This window comes from Leucopleurus acutus (genome assembly GCF_964270905.1).
Source record: "Leucopleurus acutus genome assembly, chromosome: 20".
NCBI lineage: Eukaryota > Metazoa > Chordata > Mammalia > Artiodactyla > Delphinidae > Leucopleurus > Leucopleurus acutus.
The window spans coordinates 18774554-18794746 of NC_139162.1; the positions used below are offsets into that span (position 1 = coordinate 18774554).

The 20193-nt window shown below is 50.3% G+C and overlaps 1 protein-coding gene across 1 annotated transcript; it reads right to left on the reverse strand.

Moving 5' to 3' along the window:
* Positions 1–339: 339 nt before the first annotated feature.
* Positions 340–19391, reverse strand: NUTF2 (nuclear transport factor 2). Its single transcript, XM_082862827.1, has 5 exons — positions 19307–19391; positions 5636–5763; positions 4009–4080; positions 3826–3924; positions 340–2122 (listed from the first exon to the last, which is right to left on the reverse strand). Exons 2-5 carry the CDS (start codon positions 5732–5734, stop codon positions 2009–2011), a joined length of 384 nt encoding a protein of 127 aa, XP_082718953.1. The 5' UTR covers positions 5735–5763; positions 19307–19391; the 3' UTR covers positions 340–2008.
* Positions 19392–20193: the final 802 nt, after the last annotated feature.

The window sequence follows — 20193 nt, forward strand, 5'->3', positions numbered from 1 at the left end:
TACTTGCCTCAGGATATCCCGCCCGGTCCATGTCCACTCTCAAAGCATGGGCTCATGGTGGGCCTAGGACCGGGTCAATTTGGTTGCCCAAGCTGAATCCCTCAGATGCCCCAGGAGCAAACTAAATTGGTAGGAGCCTCGGTTTCCCCTTTGGGAAGTGGGTCAGTGTAACCCAAGACCTGAGGGGACCCGTGAAGTCACAGACCCCGGAATTGCAAGGGCAGAGGAGATGGTCCCACCACAAACATCGCATTGTTCCCTAACGTCTCCCAGCATCCCCCTGCATGACCTGGCACCCTCAGGCAAAAAGAAAGGAACCATAGTTTACAAACACCTCTTTATTGCAGACAGTTCAGGCACAGATACATGGAAAAGCTGTATTGCAGATTTTATACAGGGTGGTTTAAGAGGCAGCAGGTTTCTACCTCTCTCCCCAAACTCCACCCCCCAAATACACAGCAGCCAAGAAATCAGCCCCATTGAAATCTCCTGAGTATGCTGTCCTTTCAAACAGCACATCATCCAGCCCAGTGCCCAGTGTAGCCAGGCAACCAGTGGGGGTCTGAGGAAGTCCTTGGCTTCCATCCATAGTGCAGGAGGGAAGGGGGCTGTGCAGGTCAGGCAAAGCTGTGGTGCCCTCACCAATCCTAAAACCCCTAACAGGGCATCAGCCCAAGTCCTGGGTTTGGTTCTAGCCTGTGGTTGCTACCTTGCCACGAGTTTTACACCACCAAGGTCTCAGGGCTCAAGGGCTAGATTTGTACTAGGCAAGGCTTGTCCCCAAAACTGAGGAGCAGAAACTGCCCCAACAGCTGAGACTTCCCGGGATTTGAAGATAGTGTGAAGGTGTGTGTGTGTGGTCAGGGAGGGAATTGGAGGAGGCCTAGAGATGCCTTGCAGAGGTCTCAGGGGTGAGAAATCCTAGAACCTAAATCCCTCAAACTCAGAATGCTTTCTTTCGTAGTTCTAAATCTATACTCCAACCCAACCGGGCCTGGCTCCATGGGCATTGGAGGCTGGCTGTTCGAGTTACTCCCCTTTGGGTAATGATATCCACAGCAGATGGTACAGCATCAGAGCTGCCCTCTGCTTGGCTTGGGATTTACAGGGCACACTGGATGTGATCCTGACCCTTCTGTGGATAGAACAGGCCCTTCTCCCTCAAACCTCTGCTCATACTTGGCCTTGCTGAGCCCTCAGTTCAGAGGGCCTGAAGCTAATGGGCCATTTTTGCCAAGGCTTTTCCATCTTCGGTGGGGTTCTGGGTCATCTCACATGTCATTAGAGCCTTGACCCTACCCAGTGTAGACATCACAGGAGGTGTCAGAACTGACTGCAGAGGCTTCAGTGCAAGGGAAGCTTCAGGTCAGACCTGAGCTCTGCCTGTCTGCAGCTCACTTTCCCAAGACCAGGTGGGCCATGGAGGGAACACTATGCCCTACAGGGCTTCTGAGAGAAGCCAGCTGAGAGTGCTGCTTCAGCGTTTTCTCCTTGCAACAGGTATCGCTGAAGTGGGGCAGAGGTGGGAGGGTGAGACATGAGAGAGCCAATGAGGCAGGGTAGTTACTGATGCCCAGCCAACTATTAAACTAATTAAAACAATTTAAACTGTTAAGAAAATTTTTGTGGTTTTATTGTATCATGAGGCATTGAAACATCTGAACAAATCAATATCTCGGTGGTGAGGCAGCTGCTTTCTCCTTCACTTCTTTGGGTTACTAGAGCAACTTGTCAGTAGATTAAAAAAAAAAAAAAAAAAAGACAACCTTTCGCATTACTTAAGTCTTTCCAAGGCATGCGCTGGTACAACACAAACTTCTCCCATCAGATGCAACTAGTCTAGCGTCCAAACATCATGCACAATACCTCGGCAGCAGTAGCGCACTGCGCCCACTCCCACCGCGGCCCTGCTCATTTGTGTATGATATTTGGAGCATCTGGAGAAGCATGAATAATATCGGGAAGAGGAGGGAGGAGGAAACAGCATGAGTGCCTGGCTGGGAGGAGGTCAGCCGAAGTTGTGCAGGGCAAGCCTGAACATGTCATTGGTGCAAACCCAAGCATCATTGATGTTCTTTAATAGGAACATCTGGTGGAACCCCATGATGGGGTCTTCATCGGCCTGTGAGGAGAGAGAAAATGGTTCAGTAAGGTGGCCAAGGAACAGGAAGGGTGTTCAGCAGGAGGTGAACGCTGACTTTGGATCAGGCCCTACAATTTGGACGCAAATCCTAGGAGAGCTAAGGGGTACTTGTGACTGTGAATTGACACAATGTATGAAACACTAAACTGGGCACTAAACTGGGCACTAAACTGGGCCTTGAGATGGCAGCTCACACTGCTATGTACACAAACTGCAGAACAACTCACCAGTTAGCTACAGCAACAGAGCAGAGAACGTACGTGCCTCTGAACCCATGTTTCTGGGCACAAATGATCAATTTGAAAGAGTTCTGCAGCACTTACCATGTAACTCACAGTAATCTGTAAACTAAACAATCTTAGTGTCTGATTATGCCAGTTAGTCCAACCAGGAGAAGGTACTACTAATACTGACTATGGCCAAGTACATGAGAAAAGGCTCAAAACCAAGCTCACACTGATTACAGCTCTACAAGCGAAAAAAACCAATGCAGCACTATCAGGTAATCTGTTTCTTGTCATGTAACATATTTGCAACGAAAAAAGAAAGGCGAGAGACTTCCACCCAAACTGCAGAATACCCAGATGAGGCCTAGTTGAGGTAGGAGCCCAGCCAACCAACAGTGTTTCTAATATCACTGTTTTTTCCAGGAGTTATCATCAGCAAGGAGGCAAATCAGGCTTTTGGGGGTTGGACAAAACACCAGAAAGAACCTGAAGCCAGGTGGGAAGAGGCACTGCTAACTGATTCCAGCCTGGGAAAGTGGGCACTAAGACCCCAGGAGAGACCTCCTCACTCCCAAGGCCTATTTGAGCACACTTGCTGGGCACGGTATCTTGGACAGGCAGGAGAAACTAACAGGAAAGAACAGGCCAGAAGGCAGGTCCGTCTGGGTCCACTGGAGAGGCCTAGCCCCCCACCCCTGCCACTTTCTTCCACCCTTGTAACGGACTCAAGAAGCCCTGCCTAGCCTAGGGAGAAGGCATGTGGGCCTGTTACTCTGGGCCCCATGATGCCACAGGCCCAGGAGGTTGGAACCTGGTTAAGGGGCAGCTCATTTGTCCTGCTTTGGGAAGGAGGAGAGGCTTTTTTGGGAAATCAAGAATCTGGCTTCAGCCTGTTAGAGCATAACAAGTAGGAGTTCCTGGGGGGTACGGGACCACAGGAAGGCTTTGAAGGTAACAGGTCTTGAGAAGTGGAAGGAGAAATGCAAAGAGAAGCAAGAGTTTCAGGAATCTGCTTTGCTCAGCAGGTGGAAGAATCAGCAGCCAGCTTGGGGAGTGGCAGCATGGACTCCAGCTCAGGATCAGCTGCCTGCACAAGGCCCACCTACACCTTGAGGCAGTGCAAAGGCCCAGTGGCTTGGATCACAGCCCCATCCTGCTCCTATACCTCTTGTCCCTTTTCCAAAAATGCTCTATACGAGTGCTCTCCAATAGGACTTGTTGCAATAACAGAAATGTTCTATGTTTGCGCTGTCCAATAGGCAGCCACAAGCACTTGAAGTATGACTAATGCAACTGAGGAACTACATTTTAATTTTATTTCATTTTACTTAATGTAATTTAAAAATCACCACATGTGGCTGATGGCTATTGTACTGAGCTACACAGCTCTAAGCATCGCTTTGGGTGTCCCTTGAGAAGCAGGACAGCAGCACTGCAAGGCAGCAGCACTATTACCTTGAGCTGGCCCACAACCATGCTGATGATGCAGCTATCTGGCGTGGGCTGATGGTCCTGCGCCGTGATGCTATGCTGGATTTTCTGGAACGGAAGGCTCTGCAAAGGAAAGAGTGGGTGGTGGGCTGTGGCCAGTGGGGTGGGGAAGGAGCTGCCTGCAGCCCAGCCCTGGCCCTTACTTACAGACAATTTCTCCACAATGGCAGCTTTCCCCTGGAATTGCTGTCCTTCCCACGTAAGGCATGACGCGTCAATCTGAAAACCAGGAAACCTGGGGTCAGGGCTTCAGAGCACAAGGAGTATCTCTGAGGCCCTGAAAGGACCCTGAAAAGGGTCTTGCTTGGGGAAATTAGTTCATGTCTTAGTTTCCCTGCCTGTAAAGAAGGAAAATGAGGGTAACTTCCAAACTTTACAGGATGAACAACTTCTTTAATTACACCCCAGCACTGCAGAACCCAAGCTCTGAAAGACTATGTAACAAAATACAAACTTATTAATAAGTTCACTTCCCACCTGTTATTCAAGAAGTTGTATGGCCTTTGATATGCATGAGCTCCAGGCTGGCTATATGTGGCCAGGGCTCAGTCAAAAGCCATCCTGCTGCATGGTCAGTCAGCACCAGTCCCAGAAAAGCCATCAGTGAGTTCCAAAGAGGCCCTTCCCATGGGGTCAGAGAGGAATGGAGGCTGACAAGGCCTTGCCTGGGACCCTCCCTACCATCAACATGTAACCCATTACCTTCACTTCTTCCCCACCCCATCTCTCCTGCCACAGCCTTCAGGGGCAGAACTCAAAAGTGCCTCTGCTACTTACCAGCTCTGACATTAAGCAAGCTACTTTTTTTTTTCTCCCCCTGAGTCTCAGTTTCCTGATCTTTAAAAGGAATATGTGCTGAGGTTTATATAAAATGACATACATAAAGTACTCTTTTAGGACCTTGCTAACTCTTCTCTGGGTCAGGCCTGCTTTAATTGATTTTAAAAGCAATATGGTAGAAGTGCCAAGGATCCCAGAGTCATACCAGTTTGAGTTTTTAAAATTCTCTACCTATGATAGTGACAATCAAATACCTGTGCTGGATTTGTTCTTCCACTGGTAAGATCCTTTTCTTTTCTTCAAAATTTCTGAACTGGCCCTGACTTTTTGGAGGGAGACACAAAGGAGTTTGCCCACAGCCCAGTCAGGCTGCAAGGCTATGCTGGATGACTCCTACCTCTCCTATCCTGGGCAGACCTGCTAGGCGTGGCCTGATCAATCACATTTCTCTCTTGGGCAGGGTCAAATACAATTAACTCTTGGTATATATGAACATCACTAAAACAGCAGCAAATCATACCTGTATAGAAGGGTTTCTCAAGACACACCAACCTCCCTGGACTAACCCCATTTGTTTCCCATGAGCATTCAGCGGCTTTTGGCCCCCCAGAGGAAGGTGGACCTGGGGCCTCCAGGAGAGATCAGCGGGGCACTGATGATGCTTATAGCTGCTGCCTCCAGAGGGCACCATGAGCCCTAGCCTCTGTCTGCTGCTGCCCAATCTAGAACAGAGGCACTCCCAGGACCATGGAATGGCAAGCCCAGAACCTGCTGCCTAGGGTATCAGAATCCAGTCTTATAGATGACAGAAAGGAATGTGTGGACCAGGGAGTTGGGCTAGGCCTTAAGCCCCCTGTGCCATGGAGAGTAGCTCAGATAAAAGGGGACAGCCAAATTCAGTGAGGGCTGCCAGAACTTGTGAACTGGAGGCACTGGCCCAACATCTGAATTGATTCCCTGAGGTCCCGTTCTGGTCCTAGAGCTGAAGACTTACATAAATTGCGCCTAGTTGGGTTCTGTCGTTATCAAATAACTGGTAGTAATGTTGAATGAAGCTGGATCCAATCTGCTCCCAAATTGGCTTGTCTCCCATTCTGGAGCGTCACCCGGCCTCGTTGAGACCTGCAAGTCCAGTGAGACAGGGAGGGTAGTGTTGGTACCTTGGTACCGTGGAAGCAGGAGGTAGCTAGCCAGTCTCCTCACTGACCCCCACCCCTCCCAGACCTCCTTGAGTAGGGAGTCTTTTGCTGACGTCTGTTCTCCCAGGAAACACAGAGAGGGCCCAGGGAACTGACAGGCGATCCCTCAATACAGACCAGTGCAGGGAGCCCAGAGGTGGACCAGACCCAGACCCTCCTTTGAGGGGCTCTCGTGGATGAAACAGCAGGATGGGTGCTGAGGGTGGAGCCAGGACAAAGGAAGGTCAGAGCAAGTCCAATGGAGGGATGGGCTTTTAAGAAGGAGCTAAGCACTCTCCCCATATCTTTTCATTTAATCCTCTCAACAACCTGCAAGGCTGTTGAGAGTTATTGCTATTCTTCCCACTTTGCAGGTCGGGAACTACTGATGTCTGTATGTGGAGTGTCTTCTATTGCAGCCTTCAGGCCCACTCCTTGTCCTGCTGAGACTCAGCACTCAGTCCCTCAACGCTGCCCTCCGGGCTTACTGGCAGGTGGAAGAAGACCCAGTGGGAGTGGGGGGAAATGGCTCCTCAAGGCCCCAGTTGCAACAAAGACAGCGAGTGACTCCCCCTGCACACACTTTGTCTTAAGGGGGTAGTTACGTCTTTGAGGCCAGGTGACATGATTTCGTCACTGATGGGGGTTATATCTACCCACTTCAGAGCTGGAACCATGGGTTCAGAGGATCACAGGTAATAACAGAAATGTTGGGAGGGGAAATGAAGGCTGTGAGGGGAAATGTGTCATGTCTTCACATCCCATCCCAGCACTCACTCCATCAGAAGGGCTGCCCCTCTCTAGTCTCTGAGGGGGGGAGGAGAGGGAGGGGTGGGCCCCCCCCGCTACAGATATCAGGGACCCCAGGCTGCTAGACGGAAAACCCAAGCCCCAGATGAAAGAGTCGCTCACGCTTTGGCAGGCCCGGGTAGGGTGGCGTGCATCTCCCTGCAGGATCCATGACAGCAGACCTGTGTGTTGCTCTGTAGTCATCTCTGACTGTAGAGGAGCCCACCCCCTCTCTCCTAATAACAGGAACTCTGAACCAAAGCAGTAAGGAGGTGGGTTTGGCCCTGGCAGACAACCATTGGCAGTAGTGGGATCTCACGCAAGTCACTGCACTTCTTAGGGCCTCAGCCCCCTTCTCTATGAGAGGGTGGAACCCTGAGGTTGCCAGTGGTTGTGGTCTCACTAAGGGAACCTAGTAAAGCCCTCAACTCAACATGGTAAGTGCTAGTTTGCTCCAGTCCCTATGACCTCACCCAAGGCCAGAAGAGCCAGAGGGAAGGACAGTGTTAGTGGGCAGTGGCTTATCCCCAATCCAGCCAATCTCCCTGCCTGTGACCAACACTCCAGCCAATGAGGGGCCAGGAAGCTGAGCCAGCTTTATTTTAGGTCCCCTAGGAGGTGGTGGCACTAAAAATAGCAGCTCAGTGCTGGGATGACTAAGAAATGTCCAGGAAAGTCTAAAACAAGCAGAGGAGAAAGCTTGGACCCGGTCACGCCTGCTTGGGACAAGGTGTATCCCAGTTCACACTCTGCCAAGAAATACATCAACAAATGGGAAAAACATAGGATCAACAGCTGGTCCCAGCTGCTCTGTCTTGGTCACATTTCCAAGGGGTCAGACTGTGACTGTACCACATGCAAACTTGGGTTACTGGAGGCAGGACACAGCCCCACATCTCGCATCTCTGCCCCTTCCACCCTAGTATTCACTATGCTTGGCTCACTCATTGTGGCCCAACCCTACCACATCATGCTCTCAAGATGCCTTGCTGAGCATCTTGAACTCTGGGGCAGGGGGAAAGCTGGAGGAATGGATGAGGGCCATCTCCCGCTCTGTCCTAAGCAGCCCTCAGGGAAGGTCTTGGAGAAAGGAGTATGCCAGTCAGAAGAAACAACATTAGCAAATGTCTAGAGCCTCAGAAAGAGATTAGGGCAGGAAACCGAGAAGCTGGAGATGGAGGATGAGGGGAAATAAGGCCAGAAGCTCATCCAAAGAAAAAAAAAGTGGCGCCATGTGGTGGGACAGTGAGGTGAAGGAAGTGGGGGGGTGTTTTTTCCTTTTTCAACATTGTTCTTAACAGTGTGATAACATGCTAATACAAAAACTACTTGGCAGAAGTAGTGGTAGAGTAAAGAGGTGGAGGGATAAAAGGACAAGAAGACCCCTTTGGCCCGGTGGAGTGGGACAGGGCAGAGTGAGCTCTCCTGAGGAACAGGACTGCTCAGGGGCTCCCAGAAAGTGGGAGAAGGAACCTTCAAAAGTATGTGGACTAGGGCTTCCCTGGTGGCGCAGTGGTTGGGAGTCCGCCTGCCGATGCAGGGGACGCGGGTTCGTGCCCCGGTCCGGGAAGATCCCACATGTCACGGAGCGGCTGGGCCCGTGAACCATGGCTGCTGAGCCTACGCGTCCGGAGCCTGTGCTCCACAACGGGAGAGGCCACAGCAGTGAGAGGCCCGCGTACCGCAAAAAAAAAAAAAAAAAAAAAAAAAAAGTATGTGGACTGAAGACTTTGCTTTAAAGATGTCAAATGGGGCTGCTGAGGCCAACACCAACCTCGTTTGAGGCCTTCTTGACCTTGATGTGTTTATCTCTATGTCGTGATCACATCGCCATGTGGTCAGATTCCACTGTCAGCCCACTTTACAGGTGGGAAAACCAAGGTTCAGCTGGTTGCCCCAAGCTCACCCAGTACATCCGTGCTGATACTGGGTTCTCTGGTCAAGGTCACTGCTTGCTTTCTGCTAACTTTGCATCCCTGAGCTCTAAACCACAAGGCTGTCCATGTCCCTCCCCTACAAAACCCTCACCCTTGGGTTAAATGTCAAACCCCCAAAGCTCCACATGTGGCTATCCACACCCGTCCCTGACTCCTCAGCCATTCTCTCCTATCTCCATCCAGCTCCACACATAAACACACCAGAACTCTCTGAGTGCTTGCTCCCTGTGTCTTTTGCACAGGTGAGTCCTCCTGCCATGATGCCCGCCTTCCCCTCAGGTCACTGTTCAGATACCACACATTTGGGTCCTCCTTTCCAGACTCAACTGTTGACTCCAACCCCACGTGCAAAGCCATATCAACACACCCAGGGCTCATTCCTCTGCCTGAACACAGCTCTGGGCTGTGAGGGTTCCAGTGTGGTTCCTGCCACACCCGACCCCACCTCCTCAACCTCCCAGCACAGAGTCCAGCAAACTACAGGATTTATAGTTTCTGACTCCAAATCTTCCACAAAGCTTTGCACTCATAGCTAGGAGGCAGCATTCCTGAGTCCAGAAAAAGCAACAGGGTGCAGAGCCCACCTCCCATCCCCATGCAACATAGAGGAGAGGTGGGCCAGGCTGGGAGGATGTTCCCCAGGATGGCCAGCCAGCCTTGACCTTGTTTCTAATATATTTATTGTGGAAAGAACAGCCTGGAAAGAAACAAAATGCCAAGGCTGAGGGGCAGCCTCACATCAGATTGGAGAGTGACCTTCATGACAGCTTCTCCTACAGCTCTTTCAAGAGGGCTGCTGACCACACCATCTCCTGCTTCACTTAGGCTGACTAAGGCCAGGCTCCTCGAGGAGCAGAAATGACCTTGGTGACCTCTCACCCACTGAGCTTCAGCCTTCACTGACCCTTAGGTCTCTGTGGGTGCAAAGACGCTCTAAAAATGTCTCATAAACCATGGCCCTTTCCCAACACATTTCCGCAGAGGCAGAGATGCCCCAGCCTTGTGAATGATTTCAACTCATTCATACTCCCTGAGGTTGTCACAGACCCCAGGTTAAAACCTCTGGCCCAGGAGATTCCATTGGGTAACAGAAAAAACTTCATTTTTATCCTCAAATTCTGGGTCAGTGTTTCCATATTTTGAAACTTGAAACAGCAATGTCCGGCTGATAATGTCTCATTTTCACTAATGTGTATTACGTGTAGAAATGTGCTAAGGGCTTTACATGCATTTGTTCTAACACCCTGTGAGTCAACTCCCATGTTAGAGATGAGTAAAATGAGGCCCAGCAAGGTCAGCTAATTTGCTCAAGGTCACAAGCCTAATAAATGGTGGAACTGGATGGAACCAGGCTTAGCGGACTCCAGAGCCAGGACTCCCAGTGATAACTAGTCTGGAGATAAAAATGAACAACATGGGGGCTTCCCTGGTGGTGCAGTGGTTAAGAATCTGTCTGCCAACGCAGGGGACACGGGTTCGAGCCCTGGTCTGGGAAGATCCCATATGCCGCGGAGCAACTAAGCCCGTGTGCCACAACTACTGAGCCTGCAGTCTAGAGCCTGTGAGCCACAACTACTGAGCCTGCATGCCACAACTACTGAAGCCCACACACCTAGAGCCCGTGCTCTGCAACAAAAGAAGCCACCACAATGAAGCCTGTGAATCACAACGAAGAGTAGCCCCTGCTCGCCATGACTAGAGAAAGCCCGCGCACAGCAATGAAGACCCAACACAGCCAAAAATAAATAAAAATAAAATAAATAAATTAACAAAAAAAAAAGAACAACATGTAGGGCTGAAGCCCTGATCTCTGACCTTGGCTTTCTCGGACAGGGGCAAGACAGGGGCAAGACAGGTCTGAACCAGGGCTTCTGCCTCCAAACAATGGCACCAGGCAGACTGCCACACTAAACAATGGGTGTTTTCACCCATTGGGGATGATCTCACAGTTTTCCCAAATCTTCAAAGTCACAACCCCATTCTACCATCTCAGCAAAACAGATATAGATGCTGGCCTAACTGGACCTGGGTCAGGGCTGGAGGCAGGAGAGTGATGAGGAAGAGGACATTACTGACTCCAGACTAATAAAGACTAAACAGAAGGATGCTCACCTCTGAGGGCCCATCACCGAGGTCCGCAAAGAATACCAGATATGCTGAGCTTATAGTGGGACCCTTGAAATTGGCACCAACCATCTCTATTACCCTCACACCTACTGTCTGCTAGGCCTCCAAGAGCCCTGAAGCAGAGACTGAGAAGGACTCCAACAGGTGGGACTGACAGACAACCTTGGCTTAAACCCAGAGCACAGGAGTGCACTGTGGGGAGTGAGAGGGAAGGCTGCATAGTGCCTGTCCTTCAGGAACAAACTGCACCTCTTTCCATGATCTGAGGGGTGCTGTATATCCTGTCCTACGGCCCTCCAATGATTTCCCTTCCCATTCCCCACTGACAGTCTCAACCATTTATCCTGCCTTCAAGGCCCTGGGTGACCTGGCCTCCCAGCTATCCAACCTTGTCTCCTGCCACCCACTCCTTCCCGTCCTCTGCAGCCACACTGGGCATTTTCCTGTTTCTGGAACATGTTGAGCCTGTCTCACTGGAGGGGTTTGCAACTGTTGATCCTTCTACCTGGATCACCCTTCTTCGTAGATCTCCATGTGTCTGCTTCCTTGTCACATATGTGTCAAGTCAAATGTTACCTCCTCATAGATACCTTCAGACACTGTGACCACTCCGTCTAAAGCAGCCACCCATTTACTCACTTCACCACCCCGTTTCATCTTCTTAGCACTTGTCACTGCATGAGACTGTCACATTTACATATTTGTTTATGGTCTGTCTCCCTGACTGGGGCACCCCTGTTCCCATGGTGCCTGGCCCACCCCTCTGCTCTGGAGGACTGAGCTCTGGGCAAACCCTGTTCAATTTAAGTGGCCAAGTGACCCACTTCCCCTCCTCCCACACCTTCTGTCCAAGTTGTCAGGAAACAATCCTTTGCCTTCCACCCAGCCATCTGTCTGAGGCGTGTGGGAAGTGGGGCTTAGCCCCAAACACCCTCCCTCCCCCCACAAGGCTCTGATCACCTGAGGGACAACTGGGGCTGAATAGTAGGCACACAACCACTTCCCTCAAAGGCTTGGCCTCTAGTTTGCTTCTCCTCTCCCTCATGGTATGACCCTCTGACCCTGTCTCTTCATCAGTAATTATGAGGATGTTAGGGGTAATCAACTGAGGGTATAAAGCAGGACTCAGCTGTAAGCAGTCATTGGCAGGTGCTAGGTGAATACTAGGTCAAGAGCTAGGAAGAAGGTGGATATCTCAGTCTCCTATAGGGACACCACACTAAAGAGCAGCCTTGACCGAGGACTGGCAACAGCCTCGTCCACCACTCCCCTGCCTGAAGTTGGGAGGGAAATCAGCTAAGGTCTGCTGCCCAGATGGCTGGCCAGGACAGAACCCTCTCCTGGGGCAGACCCCTGATGTCTAGGTGCCCCCAGCACCCTAAGGGCCTTTTCCTTCTCTTCTATTTGAAGAAAGGGCTCCAGAGATTTCAGGCTGCCCTGGCTGGCCCAGAAGGTGAATCCCGAGACCTGCATTGTAGTCCCTCTGCTCCATGCTTATTCAGTCCTTGAGTGGCCACCCCTTCCCAGGTGGCTCAGGGATCTCTGAGGCCCCCGTCCTAGAGAGCTCCCATCCATGAACTTGCTGGTTCATGTACTGTAAGTCAAACTCCTGTAAGCCAAACAGTTACATGTGTTCTCTCATTGGAGTCTCACAGCCCTGAAAAGCTGGTGTGATTAGTGTAACTTTGTAGATGAAGAAACCAAGACTCTGAGAGATTAGGAAAGAATTCAAGACCACAGAAGGCCACTGGCATAGTCAGCATTAAAATGTCCACAAAATTGGCCTGGACTGGAGCAGCTGAGAGCCCACGTCAAGCAGCAGAAAGCATAGATGGCAAAATGAGGCTGTGAGGAATGGAGCCCAGGCCTTTTCTTCCCCTTTGAAATCAGCAAGCTCCATGGCCAGCAGAACAGAAGCCTCTAAGTGCATGCTCAGCCTGTCAAAGCACGTTTACAACCTACAAATGAGAACTTGCCTTGACTTGGGCCTGACCATCTCTGCAAGTGAACCAATGTCTCTTTACAGACATCCTTCCAGGGCGCCACAGTTTCTGCCCTGGTGAGACCCAGTGGCTCTAATGCAGTACCTGAGGCTTTAAGAAACAAACATTCCAGAATTCCCCCAGTTTACTGAGGCAAACTACCCTCAGTTCCCAGGTACCCTGGACACACCCCTCTCATGAGGGGAGGTTCTCCTTCTCCAGCGTAGCCCCCACTCCAGCCTGGGTGCTTAAGGAGTTGGTACATAGCAGGTACCAGCAACAAATAAAGAGAAAGGCCTAGGGTAGTGAGAAGGGCCAACCCCAGCTCTCTTGTGTTCCTCTTCCCTGGCCACTAAGACACTTCCCTAGTTGTAGCCAGGCCTGAGCAAATGATTCCTCCCAGGAAGACACATTCCAGCTGATAGGGTGAGAAGGAGAAGGCGCCACACAGACCTGGTGGTAAGGGTGATTACCAGAACGATCAGTCACTCCAGACTGACTCCAGGCCTGGAAGTCACTGCAGGGATAACCCACTGCTGTGGCCTCCCTCAGGGAGAGAGTCTTCAAGAATTCCTGTCACATACGGTCAAAGCAAGAGAATCACAGAATCTCAAAGTTAGGGAAGGGGTAGTCAACTCAAATCCAACTCCACACACACAAACATCCTCAAATGGCCCATCAGAAAAAAATAACTTTAAAAAGAGGCCCATCAGTGTATACGACAAACCCACAGCAAACATCATTCTCAATGGTGAAAAACTGAAAGCATTTCCTCTAAGATCAGGAACAAGACAAGGATGTCCACTCTCACCACTATTATTCAACATAGTTTTGGAAGTCCTAGCCACGGCAGTCAGAGAAGAAAAAGAAATAAAAGGAATACAAATTGGAAAAGAAGAAGTAAAACTGTCACTGTTTGCAGATGATATGATACTATACATAGAGAATCCTAAAGATGCCACCAGGAAACTACTAGAGCTCATCAATGAATTTGGTAAAGTTGTAGGATACAAAATTAATGCACAGAAATCTCTTGCAGTCCTACGCAATAACGATGAAAAAATCTGAAAGAGAAATTAAGTAAACACTCCCATTTACCATTGCAACAAAAAGAATAAAATACCTAGGAATAAACCTACCTAAGGAGACAAAAGACCTGTATGAAGGAAACTATAAGACACTTATTGAAGAAATTAAAGACAACACAAACAGATGGAGAGATATACCATGTTCTTGGATTGGAAGAATCAATGTTGTGAAAATGACTATACTATCCAAAGCAATCTACAGATTCAATGCAAACCCTATCAAATTACCAGTGGCATTTTTTACAGAACTAGAACAAAAAAATCTTAAAATTTGTATGGAGAAACAAAATACCCCGAATAGCCAAAGGAGTCTTGAGGGAAAAAAACGGAGCTGGAGGAATCAGACTCCCTGACTTCAGACTATACTACAAAGCTACAGTAAAGAAGACAATATGGTGCTGGCACAAAAACAGAAATATAGATCAATGGAACAGGACAGAAAGCCCAGAGATAAACCCACACACCTATGGTCAACTAATCTACGACAAAGGAGGCAAGGATATACGATGGAGAAAAGACAGTCTCTTCAATAAGTGGTGCTGGGAAAACTGGACAGCTACATGTAAAAGAATGAAATTAGAACACTCCCTAACACCATACACAAAAATAAACTCAAAATGGATTAGGACCTAAATGTAAGACTGGACACTATAAAACTCTTAGAAGAAAACATAGGAAGAACACTCTTTGACATAAATCACAGCAAGATCTTTTTTTATCCACCTCCTAGAAAAATGGAAATAAAAACAAAAATAAATAAATGGGACCTAATGAAACTTAAAAGCTTTTGCACAGCAAAGGAAACTACAAACAAGATGAAAAGACAGCCCTCAGAATGGGAGAAAATATTTGCAAACAAATCAATGGACAAAGGATTAATCTCCAAAATATATAAACAACCCATGCAGCTCAATATCAAAAAAATAAACAACCCAATCAAAACACGGGCAGAAGACCTAAATAGACATTTCTCCAAAGACATACAGATGGCCAAGAAGCACATGAAAAGATGCTCAACATCACTAATTATTAGAGAAATGTAAATCAAAACTACAATGAGGTATCACCTCACACTAGTTAGAATGAGCACCAGAAAATCTACAAATAGGACTTCCCTGGTGGCGCAGTGGCTAGGAATCCGCCTGCCAACACAGGGGACACAGGTTTGACCTATGGTCTGGGAAGATCCCACATGCCACGGAGCAACTAAGCCCGTGCACCATAACTACTGAGCCTACGCTCTAGAGCCCGTGAGCCACAACTACTGAAGCCCACGTGCGTAGAGCCTGTGCTCTGCAACGAGAGAAGCCACTGCACTGAAAAGCCCGCCTGCCACAACGAAGAATAGCTCCAACTCGCTGCAACTAGAGAAAGCCTATGCACAGCAATGAAGACCCAATGCAGCCAAAAATAAATAAATAAAACAAATAAATTTTATTAAAAAAAAAGAAAATCTACAAACAACAAATGCTGGAGAGGGTGTGGAGAAATCGGAACCCTCTTGCACTGTTGGTGGGAATGTCAATTGATACAGCCACTATGGAAAACAGTATGGAGGTTCCTTAAAAAACAAAAAATAGAATTACCATATGACCCAGCAATCCCAGTACTGGGCATATACCCAGAGAAAACCATAATTCAAAAAGACACATGCACCCCAATGTTCACTGCAGCACTATTTACAATAGCCAGGTCATGGAAGCAACCTAAACACCCATCAACAGACGAATGGATAAAGAAGATGTAGTATATACATACAATGGAATATTATTCAGCCGTAAAAAGGAACGATATTGGGTCATTTGTAGAGATGTGGATGGACCTAGAGGCTGTCATACAGAGTGAAGTAAGTCAGAAAGAGAAAAACAAATATCGTATATTAACGCATACATGTGGAACCTAGAAAAATGGTACAGATGAACCGGTTTGCAAGGCAGAAATAGAGACACAGATGTAGAGAACAAACGTATGGACACCAAGAGGGGAAAGTGGTGGTGGGGTGGTGGTGGTGGTGGTGGGATGAATTGGGAGATAGGGACTGACATGTATACACTAATATGTATAAAACAGATAACTAACAAGAACCTGCAGTATAAAAAAATTAAATTAAATTAAATTAAATAAAAAAGGAGGCCCATCGGGCTTCCCTGGTGGTGCAGCGGTTGAGAGCCGATGCAGGGGACGCAGGTTCATGTCCTGGTCCGGGAAGATCCCACATGCCGCGGAGCGGCTGGGCCCGTGAGCCATGGCTGCTGAGCCTGCACGTCCGGAGCCTGTGCTCCACAACGGGAGAGGCCACAACAGTGAGAGGCCCGCGTACCGCAAAAAAAAAAAGGCCCATCAGGAGGTTCAGCTCAACCCCAGCGCACAGAAATCCTGCCCAACTTTCAATGTCCATCCTGTGGAAAACTTTTTGGATCCACTCCCCTCTCTCCAAAAGGACTATTCCCTTTCACTTCTGGGGAGAGTGCCTCTGGTCTGACTCTGGAAGATGTCCTGATATTTATCACTCCAGGAGCACTGGGCACTTGAATAAGTGACCTGAGAGGGTCTCAGAAGAGACAGAAGCCACAAACCCAGGTTCCAGGCAGGGAATAAGGCCACACACCACAGAATGCTGGTGAGATTCTCAGGCACCAGGAGAATACCCAGCAGAGACCCCTGAGGAATGCAGGAGCTACCGATAGAAGACAGCTGCTAGACTCAACAGCCACAGCAATTTGGAGTGGTGACAGCCAAGTTTCTCAAGGGACCCCAGACTTTCCTGGCCCCAACATCCTGAAGTATACCTTGTTCTGTGGTTTCTCCAGGCACTGGAGAGGAGAGTGGGCTCACTAACAGACTTTCCTCTCTGGTGCTCTACTCATTCAGAAGCCCCCTCTTTTGCAAAGGGCCAAGAGCCCCTTGTGGGTCCCTTCAACTTAGCCCTCAGCACATAATAGCAACATTACCTCTGTCTCTTCCACTACTGTGACATCCTTTCCCCAGCACCAGGACTTGGTAGGATTCATTATTCTACCTCCAGCCTCAGCCCAGTGGGCTGACATATAGAAAGCGCTGCAAGAATGGTTGCTGAATAAAATGGATCACTGGTGTAAAAGGAGAAAAAAAAAATTTCAAGCAAGATACTAATGCCTCAGTAAGGGTATTCCAGAATTTTTTGATACAAGGTGCCTTCCAGTTCTAAAATTTGAGAATTCTTTCACTTAAATCATTCTTCCCATCCCAACCCACCAACTGCAAAGACAGCAGAATAAAGTGAAACGTGGTTCAGAGAGGAGAGGTGGTCTCCATGTCACTAAGGGACCTAGTTGAGCTGATTGAGAACCCAGCATCCTCACAGCCTGCCCGCTTGCTTACGCAGCCATATCCTGACTGTCCCATGCCAGGCCCCACCTCCCAAGACAGCCCTACATGAATAGAGGGTGCAGACTGATTCTGGAGAACCTCAGGGTTCTTTAACGATTGGAATGAGAGGGAGGGACCTGAATTCCTCCTGTTCCCAAGTAACCTTTGTTCCTTTTTCCCAAGGAACAGCAGCATTTTGACCTTGAAGAAAACCCTTGTTTTCAAGTCACCTAGGGCTTTGCAATGTGTGAACTAATCCACAGCCATAAAGCCTAATTCACCTGACCAGTGTCCTAGAAAGAACCAACCCAGACAATCTCAAGGTCTTGGAACAACTACTTATAGCACTAAGAGATCCAATCACACTGATCCTATTTGTGTCCTGTGGGTGGTCCCTCCTTGTTGCCCACCTCCACTGGCAAACCAGGCCTCTCCTAAGTCTGCTGAATGAACCTGACTCCCATGTGGTCGTGGGTTAGGATGTGGACTAGGAGGGTTGAGTCCAGAGAAAACGCAGGCCCTGGTGACGAGATCTGGACAGAACCTTCCTTGCCTGTCCTCCTTAACCAGGGAGAATGCAATTCAACTGCAGGAAAACTTCCAAGGCTAGAGTTCAATGACCAGAAAAATATTACCTGGGGAAATACTCAAGGGAAAAAAATTCCAAGGATGGTGGCTTCCTGCGTCACAGGCCTAACTCAACTCTCCTAAAAGAACTGCATGCTGCTGAGGCCAGGTCTGCAGAGACTTAGCTGCATCTTTATCCCTGCAAGAACTGTGGCTCAGAAGCTACATTGGGGTCAGAGGAATCAAGGCTTAACGAACTGTCTCTTCTCCATATCCCATGGTCTTCTCTGGACTTGTCCCTTAATTTTATCACCAATCAGGAGTGCCTTTACAAAGCCTGCTAGAAGACTACCCTATGGCTAGATACTTCCCTACTCCCAGAAATCAATGGAGTCCTTGGAGCCATCATTAAAGGCAATTTCCCAAGGCCCAACCAGCTTCCTGCCTGTTCATAGGTCACTCAGTTGTTGGAAAGTGAGCAGGCAGGTGAGGGAAGCCTGACTTTGTGCAGCCTCCAGCTCTAGTCCTGCCACCCAGGCTTCAGAAGGGCCTCACAGAGCATGAATCTGAACCCCACAGCCCAGATGTGCCCTATGCCCAATGTTGCTTGCAGCCCAGCCTCTTGTTTGGTACCAGGCTCAGGGACCTCAGACCTGGATTCTACTTTCCCCTCCATTAAACCCCACCTTACCGTTACCATTCTTATCGAATCATCCTCCTCTGTGGGAAAAGGGCAGATGACTCTGGGAGGGGCAGAAGTGAGGATTAGGCTGTGCTGAAGAGATCTAACGATGTGTTGGAGGCTCACACATTCAGCCTTACCTCCTTGGCTTCTTCCCTCCTTCCACTAACGCGGCCGGCCAACCCACCCACGGCTGGGGCCTGATCACTGACAGAGAGAAGGGCGGGGACTGAGCCTACGAGTCCGGAGCCGCCTCATCTCATCAAGCCAGATCCTCTAAGACTGGCCGGGGATGAAGTCCCACGTGGAACCCCCTCCCTACCCCAGATTCCCTGACCCTGGCCTCGATGCAGGAGAATCTGAGTTCCAGAGTGGGAGATAGGTTTCGTGCACTCTCAGCGGGCAGACAAGCAAGGGAGCGTTCACCTACATCCTAGCCGAGCTATGGTTGAGAACCGGGTGAGGGTAGGGCTGCGGCAGGCGGGCGCCCTTACCCAGTGCTGACTCCGGAGCGGGCCGGGTGGCACCTGCCCATCCCCGGATCCTTGGCAGGCGGGCGGCAGGTCGTGCGGCTGGGGTCCGCCCGCTAGCCTGCCTGCAGAGTTTGCAGGACTCGGGGTGGCTGGGCTAGGCCAGACGGGGCGGGGCCCGGAGAGCCCCATCCGGGTGGTCCAGAACAGAGAAAAAGGCCCGGCCCCGGCGCGGTCCGGTGTGCCCGCCACGGGCACGGTACGCCTGAAATGGGTTCCTGGCTGTCTCTGTGTTCCCCCTGGCCGCCGCCTCAGAGGACCGACGGGAGGCGGAGCCGCGCGCGACACATGGCCCCGGCCCCGCGCGGCTTCGGGCCGCCGGGGGGGTGAGGGGAGGGGAGGGGCGGCCCTGGGACTCGCAGCTGAGGCTCCAGGCGACCCGGAGCGCGGCTCCTGCGGCCCAGCCCCCGCCCCAGCGCGCTAGCCCAGACACTCACCCGAGGGGCTGGCACGATGGCGGCAGCGGCGGCGGCAACCCAGCGCGGTCTGCGACCGACTGTCCCTTCCCCCCTGCCTTCCCTTGCCACCCGGCTGCACTCTGGGAAACGCAGTTCCCCCCGTTCTCCTTTTTGGCATAGATGCGCCAGGAGAAAACTACAGTTCCCGACGTCCTATGCGCCGAGGCCCAGACACGGCCCGCAGCGCGGGAGGGGAGACTAAGTCAGGGAGGGAGGCCGCCGAGGCGAGCCCCTGAGAATTGTGGTCTAGCGGAAGCCTCTGGAACACCCGAGCTTGGCGCCAGGCGAGGGTCAGGGCTCAGTTATCGCCAAGTCCCAGCTGGTCCGGCCCAGCTCTGGTTGCGCGGCCGTTCGGTGTTGGCCCCGCCTCCGTGGGAGCTCGGCCTGGCCCCAAACTGGCCTAGCCGCCCCTCCCTGGGCCCCTGAGCTGTTTCCGCTCGCAAAGCCCCCTCCCCTTTGGTGCTCTGGCCGCCCCTGCAGCCCCTTCGAGTGTTGCTCTAAGGCCAGCCGGGGCGGAACGCACAGCTTCTGTTTTTCCCAATATTCTTGTGCCCTGCCCGGTGCTAGTCGGACCCAAAGCTGGTTTCAAGCAGGCGAGGCTTTTCTTGGGCTGGAGACAAGATTACTCTTTAGATTTCTGCAGTTAGGGTCTACAAGACATTCTCACAAGTTTGGTTTTTGTTTTTTTTTCCAGTAGGCATGGCAGCTAAGAGTTTCATTTTTATTAAGAGAAAAGAGTAATAACTGGCACGCCCAAACCTTCCCCGTGATTTAAGTGATAAAATTGTCCATAATCTCCCTCCTGCCCATTGCCCTTTCCTTTCAACCCCCATTTTCATCGTTTCCCGGGCAACGCAAACTTTTGA